This window comes from Petromyzon marinus, chromosome 38, assembly GCF_048934315.1.
Source record: "Petromyzon marinus isolate PM22_M1 ecotype Great Lakes invasive population chromosome 38, UKy_Petmar_22M1.pri1.0, whole genome shotgun sequence".
In the NCBI taxonomy this organism is placed as follows: Eukaryota; Metazoa; Chordata; class Hyperoartia; order Petromyzontiformes; family Petromyzontidae; genus Petromyzon; species Petromyzon marinus.
In genome coordinates this window covers 7019760-7035443 of record NC_133704.1, presented here as the reverse complement: position 1 = coordinate 7035443, position 15684 = coordinate 7019760, and the positions used below count along the sequence as shown (strand labels likewise).

The 15684-nt window shown below is 53.3% G+C and overlaps 1 protein-coding gene across 1 annotated transcript in view; it reads left to right on the top strand.

Annotated features, from left to right (window-relative positions):
• The window catches only part of LRRC75A (leucine rich repeat containing 75A), a 73386-nt gene that overhangs the window by 1515 nt on the left and 56187 nt on the right, over positions 1–15684 (top strand). Inside the window, exons 2-4 of the mRNA XM_076072468.1 lie at positions 10302–10430; positions 13777–13859; positions 14670–14783. Of these exons, the coding sequence (XP_075928583.1) occupies positions 10302–10430; positions 13777–13859; positions 14670–14783 (326 nt within the window). The remainder of the gene's footprint in view (positions 1–10301; positions 10431–13776; positions 13860–14669; positions 14784–15684) is intronic.

Sequence of the window (15684 nt, the reverse complement as noted above, 5' to 3'; positions counted from 1 at the left end):
GGCCTGCAGGGTACCCGTGCCGGCCTGCAGGGTACCCGTGCCATCGGCACAGCCTGGCGGTACAAGCGTACCGACCCGTAATAGGTGCTCGCTAAACAACACTTAGCCCGACTGTCTCTCGTCCAGGGGTCGGCAAACCTCTTCAAGGACCGTGCTATTGTGTCTCGTGTTCACCACACAGTGCAATGGGCGGCTCTTAAAAAAGATTGAGGTTTTTTTTGTTTACCGAATAATAATAAAAAAAAATATGCCGCCTCTTGTTATTTTGGTTGCCAACCCTCTGTTGTGCGGGGTTAAAGCGGGGCCGTTCGACCTCGGCGTGCCCGTGTGTACATACCAAACACACGCACGCCAGTTCGGGCACGTGTACAAACGTGGGGAGTGGTGGCACAGTGGTTAGCACACCGCGCTTCGCGACCTAAGTTCGACGTTCCGATGCCCGGCTACGGCTAACATCAGTGGCGAGTGAAATCTGCACCTGTCCTGCTCATCACCCGCCCCTCCCCCGCCCCCCGAAGCCTTCACCATCCCACACTAAGCAGCGTGGTGAAGTATGGTCAAAGGACCCCTACGACTTTAAGGCCATGCCGTCACGCAGTGCCACGTATTTTCTATAAACACAAACTGCTTCAACCTCCTAACTTTCTGCACACTACCGTAATGATCGTGTTCAACACAACCGGGCGCAACATTCCAACGCATCGCAACATTTACCCGTACAACGCTGCACGCCGACGAGTGGTCGCGCCGTGGACATGCCGGGCGCCGTCACAGCAACGTGGAATGTTCTTCCAGTGAGTGGGCAATTTCGCGGTAACGGGATTACGAGAGACCACACACACACAAACATCGCACGGGACGGGGACGCAACAACGTTTCTGTTGGCCACATTTGTTTTCAACCTTTGCCAGCCCTTGTGAGCGTACTGCGCACGCACGGAAGAGGGATTTCCCGGTGCCGTGCGGATCGTGGGGGGTTATTTGACCATACTTCGCCCTACAAAAATTCACACGAGCGTTGTCCGGGCTTTCATCGCCCTATAATGTGCGAAAGCATGGTTTGGGTTCGGCCCGTGCTTAAAGAACATTAAACTATGGACGTCCCACATTACGCGCGGATTGGATTGTCTCGATTTAAAGCTTTCGTGACTGCAGGGATTCATCTTCTTGGTTCTTTCGGTGAAGTCACCACGTAGAATGGAAATAATAAAATAATAAACATAAAACATAATAAAGTTAAATTATCACGACGTTTCGGCCACAACACAAGTAGCCTTCCTCAGGTGAAGAAATAGAACTGTCGGGAAGACGGCGCTCCAGTGAACACTGCCAAGCTTGGCAGCGTCTTTTAAGCTGGGTGGGAGGAGCAGAGCGCCTTGACGAAGGAGTTTACATATCAACAGAAGAATTTAGCATTGAAGTAGCTGTGTTAATGTGTTGGATTAGCAGGATGTTAAAGTCAGAAATTAGCATGTAACTGGGAGATTAGCATAATGTTAGTGTGAGGGATTAGCATGTAACTATGTCAGAAAAAGTGGCGGTTTCTTTTTTCTTTTCATTCTACGTGACTTTACCGAGAGAACCAAGAAGATAGAGAGCACTCATTAAACTATAGACGTCCCACATTGCGCGTGGATTGGATTGTACGATTATCCCGACTCTATCTTGTTCTGAACCTTTCCATGGAATTTGACCGTGCGTGTCTGTGTGTGTGGGGAGCGGTGGTGACGATCCGAGTTCGATTCCCGCTCACGGCCAACGCCGGTGACGATTATTGAAACCGGTCCTGGGCCTCTCCTAGGTCGAATCTGCCTCGAATTAATACCTGGTGCGATGTGTAATCATCACCACTGGGGAGACAAAGGCGGCCGGGCGTGGTGCTGGCCACACACCCCCATGCCGGCCTTTCGTAGGTGCTCGCTAACAGCACTTGCCCCTACAGTCTGTCAAGGCTATACGGGGGATCTTTGTCTTGTTTGCACGTTACGGCTGTTGACTTGACACTTAAGCTCAGTTGTAACCGGCGTTTAAAATCATGCTGAACCATAAACGGAGAAATGTCAATGTTTGCAAGACAGAGCTCTTACAAGGCAGTCGTTGAGGGAGACTTGTCGTGCGGAGCACTAACCTCGCTTCCCACACGGGTATCGTATAGGTCAGGGGTCGGCAAACCAGCGGCTCCGGAGTCCCATGCGGTTCTTTAAGGACTGCTTCGTGATGTGATGTATTAAGGACCACCACCTTCTCGTATTTTGCATTGCATTGCGGCTATTGAAATATAGAGTTTGTTTCACCGAATTCGAAAATAATGCCTCTTTCTTGATGTTATTTTAGTTTGCCGGACCCCCTGTTTTAGGCCGTTCATGATCGCCATCATCATCATCATGAGCCGTGGTTTTTCCACTGGTGGATAAAGGCCTCCCCCACACTGTCGCCATTCCTTCTGGTCCCACGATGTCACAATGTTGTTGCGTACGTTATTTAATCAGGCGACGGATATACCCATTGAGGCACGTCAACATTTCTGCTTTGGCAAGATAACTCCTGCACATGAGCTGATCTCATTTCGTCATCATCATCATCACCACGTGTATACTGTTGAGATGTCTCCGTCATGTAAATGCATTGTGGAAGGATGTGCATACCATCACCAGAATACCTGGATAATACCCAGGGGTAAACACTCAAAAGCTCTTTCCGCACAGATCATTTTGATCCGCAGACGGAGCCAAGTCAAGTACTCCACGTGTGGTTGATCGGGATCCAGAGTATCAAATACAAAGGTGAACAAGAGCAGGAGAATAATAATGATGATTCTAATAATATGTGTAAAGCACCTTTCATCAGTGAGGTCAAAGTGTTGTAGAAGACACAGCAGAAAAACAAACACTCAGCATGACACTAAATCATGAAACTAAAACCTGAGAAACGCCAAATAATATGATTAACACCAAAAGCGATTTTCTGAATTCGCTCAACGTTCCATGAACAGAAATGTACCAATACGTTTTAAAACTAGGTTTAGAATGTACACCGACTCAAAGAGATACTGAGATCTCGTGGACGCGAGACAGAGAGTCCCAGAGTCTGAATCGGAATAAAAAATATCCGATGAGTTTATGAAGCTCTTTTTCACAGATGTCCAGCCTGGGGGCCACGTGGGAAACGGTTCGGTCGCCCATCGACCCAAGCCTTAATATCCTGGGAGCTCGGAGAAGATCTGCACCCCCAGATCTTAGACACCTTGACGGCACGTGTGGGTGCAGCAGCGTGTCTGCGGTGTGGCCTGGGGCAAGGCGGTTCGCAGCTGTATAAGTTAGCAAGAGGGTTATAAACTGAATCGTACACAATAATCAGTGAACGCCTTCCCCCCGCCCTATGACATAAAACTCGACACGTTCGTTGGTAACTCATTGCGGAATTAAAATGAGAAAACGGAACTGGTGACGTTTTGGGCAATGGCCCGTCTTCATTGCATACTTGCAGAAGCGTGGGCGGCTGGCACTTACGGTGAGAGACAGAAAGTAGGAGGAACACGTGGATCCGGGGAACAAACGCACATCGGAGGCATCCTATTGACTGTCGAGAAAAGTGTGCGGCCTTGGGGAGAAGACAACGGCGACTGATGGATGAGGCTGGTCGCGGAGTGGCAGCCAAAGGGGGAGGACGGCTGCTGTGGAGATGGAGCGATGGTATCAGCTCAAGTGCAGGACGGATCGCGGCTTCGCAACAAGACGATATACGGGGGGGAGACCTTCATCCAGCAGCGGATAGACCAGGGCCGTTGCTGCTGCTGTACTGACAACTACCTGGCCTACCTCGCAACCTCACGTCCACAACACCTGGCAAGCCCTCGTGGTCACCCATCCGAGTCCTAACCAGGCTCAGCCCCAGCTTAGCTTTGGGGCTCCGACGAGATCGTGTGGTCGTAGCGTTCTTAACTTGGGATGTTTTATTTTTGACTTACAGTGCCGAACAAAAAAAAAATTGGGCCGAGCCTTATCATGACCATATTTGTTGAACAATGCCTCCCAGTGAATCGTATACAATACCCTCTTTTGTATTATAATAATTAATGATTTTAATTTACATCACCCTTGTCGGTCATGGTCAATCCACTGCTGGATGAAGGCCTCAAGCCCGTCGCCCCCTCTCACGATCCTGTGACGCGACGATCCACGTGACAGCCGCTGCACGCAAGCCGATTCCGTTGCTCCGTCTCTTCGGTGGACGGGGCCCCGGAGTCATCGATTTTTGCCCTTTGTAATTCCACTGCTGGGATGAAGGCCTCCACACGTCGTGTGGGTCGTGTGGGTCACGGGGGGTTGGGGGGTTGTTGCGCCACACTTCACGCTGGTCAGCGGGAACGCGAGGACCGATTCGGTTATCGCTCGCCACTGATGTTAGCCGTGGTAAGGTTCATAGTTCAATGCTCGAACCCTTCCGCCTTTGTAACAGAGATAACATGTACAGTATTCACTTGATTATTTACTTACTTAAAAATTGCCAAAATCAATGCTTAAACTAGCGACCTATACAATCGCCGTCCTTGCTAAATCCGGTAACGAGCAAATATTTATTTATTTGAAATCCGATTGGGTCCGCTTATTTCAGCTCTCGGCTGGATTTCGTTTGAGTCTGGCATGGGGAGGTGCTGGAGGTAAAGGCACAGCTCTGCAATTGCCTGCCCACGCCACTGCTGGCGAAAGGGCCTCCGCTAGAGGGAACTCCAGACGGGGGTACTTGGCCTACTACTCCCCGTTGACGAGACGCGTTAGAAGTCGGTGTTAGTAACCCACACTGTACCCCACCGCACACAACCTGACGATGATACTTAAACGTGGCAAGTTCAGAATTTATTCGATTGCTACTTTGGGGAAAGTGCTGATGTTTACACATCGCACCAGGTGCTCATTTGAGGCTGAGCCGACCTAGGGGAGGCCCAGGACCTGGTCAGATTATAATCATCACTGGTGTTTGTGGCCGTGAGCGGGAATTGATCTTGTGTGGCCGTAAGTTCAGAGCGCAGCTCACTAACCGCTGTAATACCACTCCCCACACTACACTATCACTCCAAAGACGAATACAAAGATCCCCCGTATAGCCTTGACAGACAGTTGGGACAAGTGTGGTTGGCGATCACCGATGAAGCCCGGCACGGTTACACGAGGGGGTGGGTGGCCAGCACCAAGCACGGCCGCCTTTGTCTCCCCAGTAGCGATGTTTACACATCACTGCACCATGTACTCATTTGAGGCTGAGTCGACCTAGAGAAGGCCAAGGATCGGTTCAGATAATCGTCACCGGTGTTGGCACGTGAGGGGAATCGAGTGCGCTAACCACTCCCCACGACCACTCCACCACACACACGCACGGGGTCATTTCTGGCCTCACCTACGCAACCTCTGTCCTTGGGCAACACAAATTCCTTTACACAGTAATCCACGTGTGTCAACATTTGCGGCCGCTAACGGTTACCGATAAATTCCGCTTGAGTTGCACGCAGTGCACCTGCAGTAACCTGCCCTATGGGGAGGAGCGGTGGCGCGGCGGTTAGCGCACCGCACTGCGCGCTGTCGAACCCGGGCACCACTCCGCCAGGCTTCATCGGCTCGAGTTCAAATTCCGGCCATGGTGGACGCAGTGGTGGAAATTCCATATTCAATGGTGGGGGGAGGAGGGGGGGGGGGACAGCCGCTCCACAGGACAACTGGTGTTGACTTCACTGCAATGTCATACCCCACGTGAGATTATTATGATGTCCGAATGCAGCGGCATTTGAGGATGCTGGACAGAGAGTAAGCATGATGGGGAAACCGGCAAAACACGGGGAGATGTACACGTGTGTGTGGAGAATTGGTGCTGCGGTTACAGCACTGCAATATGGACCCGGTCATCTGGGTTTGATTGCCGGCCATGGCTAACATCTCACTACGTGAGCCCCTCTCCTCCCGCTCTCTTCAGGAGCCACACTGGGTTGGTGTGGTGATGTGTGGTCACGTACGTTGAACTTCTTTCGCAAAGCACGCAGGCAACCGCACTGTTCGAAGATCAGGGATTTTCCAGCTGTTATATAACATTTTCCACTTTCGTTCCTCGTAATGATGACGTTTGAATAAATCGGCCCACGGGCCATTGAGGGCACGCACAACTTGACCAATCGCCGTCTGTCACCGCGCACCGCCAATGTACACATTTCGCGTTTTGAAAGCGGGAGCGTCAATTTATTTTTCCACTTGAGCCATCCTATCCCCACCCTAGTCATTAGTCTGGCCTAGCCTGGCCCTGTGGCTCCAAGAGAAAGTATTCATCCGTGTGCATCCCCAGCCCCAATGTTTTGAGCTCAGAAATCGATGCGATATCTGACTGTGACCGGCCAAAGTGCTTCGTCTGAAATTGCGCGGTGTCTCCTTCGCAGCTCAAGCGTGAATGTCGGCACAAACAAAACCAAAAAACATCTGAGGTGTAAAAGAAGTGGCAATTGCTTGCTCACTTCACGAAAACTATAATACTAAACAATTTTGTATTTTACCAGGTAAGACCCAACCTGGCCACAATCGATAGCACAACGAAGTGGCTTATCATGCAGACATTTATAGCAGCCAAATACTTTGATGAACGATTATAAATGCGGAGGGAAAACCCGGAGGACCCGGAGAAAAATCCACGCGACCACGGTGAGAACATGCAAATTTCAAATGTACAGGCGTCAGGGTCGGGATCGAACCCACGACCTCCTACGCACGAGGCAAGGTAGTTAACATCTCTAAATGTACAGCATCTCTTAAGAATAGGGATGCTGCCACAGTGGTGTAATGGTTAGCACGCTGGACGTGCAATCCAGAATTCACCGGCTCGATTCGATTTCCAGTTGCGGTAGCGGAAACAGCGGGGCGAGTCTTCTCAAACCCCTGAAGTCTCTGTCCACTCGGCAGTACCGACGGGTTCGCCGCGGTCAAGAGATTGATAAGTCGTGCGTGGTAGGATATGTAGAGTGTGTTAGTACTCCCACCACCTTCCAAGACGGTCCTGGCCACGTGGAAGAGTAGGCCAAATTCCCTCTAGAGGAGGGGGCTGTCGAGTGCTACCTCTAATGGAGGCCCTTCCGCCAGCAGAGGTGTGAGAAAGCAATTGCAGCGCTGCGCCTTTACTATTTTTGTAAGTATTACAAAGTAATAATGACTATGTTGTTGTAGTGTGTGTGCGCTTGTGTTTGTAATCATGAGAGCAGATGTAATCGTGACCTCGGCAGGTCACTGGCAAATCCCGCTCTCCGTGCACTCATAATTCTCTCTCTCTCCGCTGACATCGGACACGGAGCGTGGAGCAGTATTTTAATAAAGGCTGGAGACGTTTGTGGGGATGTCGGGGGGGGGATTGAAGTGGGGGGGGGGCGCGGGGGGAGGGGCGAGACGAGGGAGAGGGGAGGGTGTGTGGAGTGTAAGGGGGGCAGACTGGGAAGGGGAGGAGAGGGCGAGGGAAGCGCTGGGTGGCGGAGTTGTGGGGGGGGGTGCGCCAGACTGCAAAGGGGAGGGGTGGGGAATGGGAGGATGGGGGGCAGATTGTGGAGGAGAGGGGATGCTGGGGCGATAATCAGTCGGGGGGGCAGACTGAGCTTGGGGAGCAAAAACGATCACCACTAAACACCGGTTGTGTTCACAGGGATGTCGGAGGCGATGGAAGTACAATTTTAAGAGCAAAAAAACTTGGATCTGACCTAGGGATGGCAGAGGGGGGCCCCCCCTCCCCCCAAATACATTCGCAACAAGTGTGATGTCATCCTGGCATGCAAAGCATGCTGAGAATTCTGTTGTTCCTTTTGTTTGAAGCACCTTTATTTTGTTGATTTTTATTATTTATTCCGGTTAGCGTGCACTTATTTCTTTTCGGGTTCTGCGATTGAAGCTTTTTCACCGACAAAAGACGCTCACGTTATTATTTTATCTCAACAGGCACGTGCGTGTGCGTTACTAGCGCGTGCATTTCACCGTCACAGCAACACACGTGCAGGTATAGGACATTGAAAACGGATCGTGCTATCGCAATCTAGAATAAAAAGTCACTTCTTTAGAACTGCTTTTTGTGTTTAGTTTGTTGCCCTCTCCCCCCGCACCTCCGATTAGCGCGGTTGGCTTCGGTACCGTGCGAAAAAAGTTCAACGCACACATGCAGACGGACGTACGTGCTGCAGTTGGCTTCGGCTAAAACCTCCGTCAAGCGAGCGGGGGAGACGCTCTCGCCGAAGGAGTGGTACGAGAGTGAATCGGTGCCGGGCGAAGAGGTTGTGAGTCAGGAGTCGACCTGGCCCATCATCCTGAAGGGATCGATAAAACAACTACCCTACCACTTTGTTCGGGAAGTCAGTCGGGGGTTTTCATACTGGATGCATTCGGTCCTTGCCTGGGGAATGTGGAATTTCCACCAACGGTTCTGGAGCGCCAGTGTGGACGACCACGGAACGAGGTTTGTTTTGGGTGTGGGGACCGCAGCGCGAACGGTGGAAGTGTGAAAACATATATTCGTAAAATAAATGACAAATATTTACAGGCCTTTCCTGATGCCCCGTTAGTCATCTTATATTTTACATTTGTCGAGTGCCGTAGCTCAAGGCGGTGTATATCGTTTAAAAGGGCGGTGACAATGAAAGACTGGTTGAGAGAGCAAGGGGCGGTGCAAGGGTTGAGGAATGAGTGACCATAACAGAGGGCTCAAGGGGGGCAGGAAAGGGCTGCAGGGGAGGGACGAGGGGAGGGAATGGGCTGATGGGCATACTTCACCACGCTGATGAAGGAGGTGGTTGGGGCAGTGGGGGTGGGGAGGGGGACGACTCCGGATCGGTTAAGATATCGCTCGCCACTGAAGCTAGCCTTCATCGCGAATCGAACTCGGGTCCGCCACGTTTCATCGCGGCTTTCGTGATGCACTTCGCCGACCGCCGCCGCTCCATCCCATTGCCCGACGAGCTTTGTGTGGACGTTTGTTAACTGAGAGGGTCTCTGCGATTTCCCACGGGCGTGGATTCATGTGGCTACGCACAGCAGCGATGCGTGCATGCACGGCAAGCGGCAATCAGCAAAGTGGACTCTGCCATCCGGAGGTCCGCCGGTTCGATCATTAACCGCCTTCCAAGGCCAGTTGAAACGATTTTTTTTCGCTTTTTTTTCTGAACGTTTATGTTTGTTTGAGGCAACGCGCGGGGCACCGGTTTAGATCACGTTGCGACGCGCGCGGACGCACCGTCAACAAAAAAACTAAAACCGGTGATGAAAAGCAATGGGATAGAGAGATGCGGAACGTGCTCGCCGCCCATCACCTATCCGAGTCGGTGGTGGGGGGAGTTCCCCACAGCAAGGAGAAAGGGTGACTCTTTTTAAAGTAAGGTTGCAAGGGATGAAAAGGTGAGAGAGGGATTTAACCGAGACGCGCCTGACATAATGAAAAGAAAAACATGAAGGGGCGACCTAAGCGGGCATTTGTTTTTAAATTTCACCCCTCCGAATGCGGCTCCTGTCTAATCTGCAGCGGTTATGGCCCCTTATCCTCGGTCCCTGTCTCCCGACCACCCGTCCTTGTTAACTTATTTCAGGTGTTGTATGAGGGAATTAACAACGCTTTGATTAAATCCACCCCCCGACACCGCTGTCCACCCGGCAGCGTGAATGGGTTCGCCGCAGTTTACTGGGACGGCAGAGTTGCGTCTGGTGCCGCGAAGTGCGGGCGCCTTTCACCTCTTCCGAGAAAAAACCCTCCCAGTGTGGACGAGGAGGCCAAGCACCCTCGGCAGGAGTTCAGAGCTCACTTCCAGCCGAGGCCCTTCCGCCAGCAGGGCCGCATACTCACCTTCACGCGCCGGGTCCACTGGTTTTGCCTTCCACACTCAGAAGCATGCCGTTTAGATTACTTTGATTGTTTTGCTGCTATAAATGTCCACAATGATGAGCCACTTCGTTGAGCTTATCGCATGTCGCTTGGTCGCTGCTGAAAAATAATCTAATAGCTCAGTGGGCTTTACCTGATAAGATAACAATTGTTTAGTTGTATTTGTATATATTTGTAAGTGATTTGTTTACCTTTTTCATGCTTTGCACTCTTATCGTGTTTTTGCATAGTTTGCTGTTGTAACGTTCTGACCTGCCCCTACTGGACATCTGTGAAAAAGAGCTTTGTAGCTCATCGGATTCCTCCAGCATAAATATTCTGATGATTCTGAAAAAAAATAATAACAAAAAAACAACAACCTGGCACTTGCCCCCACGGGCTACAGGCTACATGGGGCGCCTTTGTCTTTGCCTTCGCACACAGGACCTGGGCATGGAGTCCACCTCCCTGGACGATGTCCTCTACAAGTACGCCAGCTTCCGGAACATCGTCGACCCCATCACCCACGACCTCATCATCAGTCTCGCCCGCGACATCCAGTGCCCCAAAACGGTACGGAGAAGAAGCGCGTGGAGCGCGATCCGCGAAGAAGCGCAAAAGTGTGTAAGGTCGGCGGCGCGGCCCCGCAATGGCTCGTTCGCGCCCCCTGCTGCTACGGAGGGCCCGCTGCTCTCCCGTTCACGAGCGAGAGCGCGAGAGAGCCCCTCCCTCCGGAGCAGGTTGTCGGCAACCTGCGGGTCTGGAGCCGCGTGCGGCCCTTTGAGGCCCGCTTCGTAATGTCGTTTAAACTGAGGGCCACCACTGTCTCGTATTCGCCGCGTGCCTTGTGCGGCTCTTTAAAGAATGAATCTTTTTGCTTACCGAATTCGGAAGAAAAAAATGGCTCTTCTTGTTATTTTGGTTTGCCGGCCCCCGCTCTAGAGGCTGTGCCTGGACCTTTTCTTCCACGCTGGGCAGACGTCTTGATGAGGGCAGCGAGAGGCCACACTTTACCGCACCACACGTGACCTGCCGATCGACTTAAACCCGGCGTAGCCACCTATACTGCTGGGCGGATTCAAGAATCTCGTCCATTCTTTCAACTGCCGCGACGGGGGGATCGACATTCTGGGTTCTAAGCCCATGCGTGCTCACCATTGCAACAGTGACTGCACCCCAGGCCGATAGCGTCCGTCGTACGTTACAAAGTGCAATGCAGATGACGAACGCCGCAATCAACATCCCTTCCAGACGGGAATCGAACCCGTGCCCAAAAAATTACGCCACGGCTCGGTTTATCGCTCGACATTTTCCGCCACGCTGCTGGACTGGCACGGAGTCGGGCGGGGGATTGTCCGAGTTAAGGCACTGCCACTAACCCGAAGAACGATTCGCACACTTGTTTTGCCCATCGCCACCACCGCGAACACGGCCGCCTCGGCTTCGCCACGAGGACAAACAAAAAAACGAGGTGGGGGTGGATGTGGCTGGGTGCCAAACTAATTCCGGGAACAGCGTTACCGGACTCCTCCGGCCGGAATTAAACACTGCCCCATAACCATTACAACCCAAGGCAGTTACCTCGCTAAATGCAAAACACGGCAACGGAAATGCGGCACGTACCAACGGGCATGTTCCCCCCAGCCACCACGATCACCACCACCACCGCCACCACCACCGCCACCACGACCACCATCACCACCACCACCACCGCCACCACCACCACCACCACCGCCACCACGACGACCATCACCACCGCCACCACCACCGCCACCACCACCGCCACCACGACCACCATCACCACCACCACCGCCACCACCACCACCACCACCACCGCCACCACGACCACCACCACCGCCACCACCACCGCCACCACGACCACCATCACCACCACCGCCACCGCCACCACCACCACCATGACCACCGCAACCAACATCAGCACCGTCGCTCGCAGCCGATATTTACGGAGATGCCTGCGTTTTCGCTGGAGTGCATCGAGATGCAATTATTATGCCCGGTCGTGGGGGTCATGAGGTCATGATCTCTCTCTCGTCACATGGTGATTTGTCCCCGTGGTGCGAGGCGTTGGGGGGGGTGGTGTTGCTCCTTCGTGTCCCCCAGGCAAGCGTGGCAGTAGCAAGCAATGATGGCTCTACTCTACTGATGAGTCTTAATGGGAATAAAACCAAGTCATGCAGTTGATTTGTTGTCCTGCACGACATGGGAGGAGGCCGAGGGCTACGGTTTGGCAACGATGATTATGATTGAGTTCTTTTAATCCTCTCCCAATTCCGCGACGACGGTCAGCGTTCATTTCAAGACGTTGCACTCACCGCAGACAACCGGAGGGACACGACAGCACTCTGCCATGGCTGGCACCAAACTGTGCCACACGCCCTCCCGCGGGGCCTTTTACTTCCGATTCCGTTCAGAATCGATTCCTTCGTCGGAACGGAATCGGAAGAAAAACTAACGGAACGGGAAAGGGTTAACCGCACACACTCCGCCACACACCACACCTATTCTATGCGGAAATTTATTTTACTCCGTGCTGTACGAGAGCTCATCGCAAAGCACTTTCGTTAATACGAGCATTTTTTTCTTCCCCCGGCCGGAGCTAATTTTGTGGCTGTGTACGACCCCGTGACCCGGGCAGCTCGAGCCCTGCGCTCCCGGGGTCACGAGGTCGCCGCCGCTGTAAATGTCGAACCCCCCCCCCCCACCTGACCCGTGTCGTGCACCCAGCAGCAGCAGTTGTTGTTGTTGTGAAGGTGAGTCCTGAGTTGAACTTCTCCATCTACCTGCCTTAATGTCTCCTCCGATCAATCGTAGGTGTGCCACGGTGGCGGGATGTTAACTACCTCGCCCGGTATGCAGGAGGTTGTAGGTTCGATTGCGACCTTGACATCTGCTGTATATTTGCAGTTTGCATATTCTCTCGATTACTCCCCCCCCCCCCCCCCCGCTTCCCGTGGTCGCGTGGATTTTTCTCCGGGTCCTCCGGTTTTTCCCTGCACATTTACACATTTAGAATCAACATCCACGCGTTTAAGAGTACTGTATTTGGCTGCTGCTATGAATTTCCACGTGGTAATCCACCTCGTTGGCCTATCATATGTGGTGCAGGTGGCTTGTGAATAAGAGCCACGTAGCTCAGTGGGCCTTACCTGGCAATATGAAAATAGTTTAGTTCGGGTTTTAGTAGAGCCGTGACGATTTGTCAAAAGAGTTGATTATCGACTGAAGATTGCCATCGACCACTTCCCTTGTGGTCTCCTACTCGGGCCCGTAAAATTATTTCTGCCGCCCCGCGTCCTGCCTACCGAATGCGGGCGACCCCCTGCAAGCCAATCCTAGCGTGGCACGGCTCACGATGGCGCTGGCTTCACCAAACCCCCGGCCGTCACCACCTGTCCAGCAGCGGTGGCACACGGTGGCACGCGGTGGCACACGGTGGCAGGAGAGGCGAGATGTTGTGGCTCGAAGGAATGATTGGCCGATCGACGAGAGACTCGTGATGGAATGACAGCCAGATGATAGAATCTGCCCAAGAGGACGACCGCGGCGGAGATGGAGCGATGGAGACCAGCAGTGGGCTGGAAGGAAACGAGGTGGATCGTGGCGTCGCACGAACCCTGCGGAATGGCGATAGGATAATATAATAACAAGTTACATTTTTAAGGTGCATTTAATCCGAGGATGGAGATGCAGTCATCCGACAGTGAATCGATCGTGGCCGACGATGGCGATGACGACGATGGTGGGATCTAGCAGAAGGAAAGCTATGGCAGGACGTGGTGCCATCAACGACATTAGTCGTGATGACCCGTTGACCTTGACCTGGATACAGGGATGGGTCAATGTGCGGTTGTCACGGTCCAATATGCCCACTACCCCGTGTCGAATATTCCATCTCCAGGTGCGACGGTGGGTGCGTGTTCAATGCCGCCAGCTGTCTTATCGCCTGACTCCCACAACCCCGGTCGTCTGTTACGCTTTTTGAGGCTCGTCTCTTTGATGTAAGGTGATGGACACGCTGATTGGATGATGATTAATACGTACACATACGCGTGCATTTGCATACGCCACGCGGGCAATGCTAATCAGCAGCTGATGAGCCGCCGCCGCTGCTCGTAGCTTTTATGTTTTGTCAGTGAAAAGCCACGGATGTGACCCTTTGCCCTCCATTTCATCTTTGGCGTTTAAAAAACACCTGCCTGCTTTTCGGTCCCTCAAACAAACACCTCTAACCATTGTTGTGTCTCTCCATCCTTGTTGATTTCTGTCTGCCTGCTCATCCGTATATCTGTCTACCTTGTCTGTCCGTTTGTCTCGATTTGTCCATCGAACAGACTTTACCTATTTCCCTTGAAGTGTGTTCATCTGTCTGTACGTCCGTCCATCCATCCTTCATCTATTTGGTCCACCTGTCCATCGGTACCATCTGTTCGTCTGTCTGCCCGTCCAATCATCTGTATCTCCCTATCCATCTACACGGCCTGCTCTGCCCATGTGTACGTCTGTTTTATTTACGTCCTTCTCTCCCTCCGCCTGCTTGTCCATCTCTCCATCTTTCCATTCGTACATCTGCCCATCTGCCCATCTCCTTGCCCATCCATCCACCTGTCTTTCCATCGATCCCCATCCATCTCTCTGTTCTTCTGTTTGCCCTCTGTGTTTTGCACCCCCCCCCCCCCACCTGCCCCCCCCCTCTCTCTCTCTCTCTCTGCCTGCCCGCTAACCTGGCTACCTTCCCCCACGTGTCCCCCCTCTCCTCTCTCCCTCTCCGTTCGGCGATGGCGGCGACGGCAGGAGGACGATGCGCCTTCGCGCGTTTGAGAAGCTCTGCCGCCAGCTCATTTACCACCTGAGCCCGCACTCCCAGCTGCGGCGGCAGAGCACCAGGCGCCGAAAGCCGCAAGCGAGGTGAGAGCGCGCGGCGGCCGAGAATGCGCGTGCGTGGGTGCGTCCGCGCGCTGCTGTGCGCGCCGCGCTATGAACCCTGGCCCTCCCGGGCTCGATTCCCGCTCGCGGCCGATAACGACGGTGGCGAATATACCTCGGCTGATTATGGGCCTCTTGCTGGGTTCGAGTACCGTAACTGGTGTGGTGCGTAAAGGTCAGCACCGGGGAGACAAAGGTGCGCCGGGTGTTGGTCTGGTCACTCCATCCCCTTTGTGCCCCATGCCAGCCTTAATAGCTTCTTCACCAACAGCACTTGCCCCAACAGCCACTTACAATGCTCTGTGGCGGGGGGGGGGGGGGGGGGTGGGGGGGGCGGGGAATCTTCGAGTGACAATTTCCGATCGGGAATTATTTCTGCTCCGGTTTCCTGGGAACGAACGCACTTCACACCAGCCCTGGCGTTTATTGGTGAGCAGGCGATCGTGAGCACGCGAGTTTGTGCGATTTCTGATTGGTGCCAAGAGCAACCGCCGGTCGCGCCACCTCATCTCATGGCTCGCTCGCTCGCAAGGACACCGTCAATACCCGTCCTGCCCGTTCGCTCGCTCGCTCGCTCGCCGCTCGCCCTCCCACCCGCTGCTACCACCCGACTCCAACCCCACAGCCGGTTCCGCGTCTTCGTCACAACAGAGGCGCCCGACCTTGGAAATCTGAATTTCCAAGGCGACCCTGTGTTGTTCCTCGAGCTGTCACAATGTGCTGGAATCGCTGACGACGCACTCGTTAGTGATTCCGCAGGTAGAACTCCCTCCCCCCCCCTCCCCCCCCCCACCCCCTACGGTGATCTCCACCCCCTACCCCCCCACCGCCCCCATCATCATCATCATCTCCGCTGGATTCAGCGGTTGTTTGCGGTCGGCTG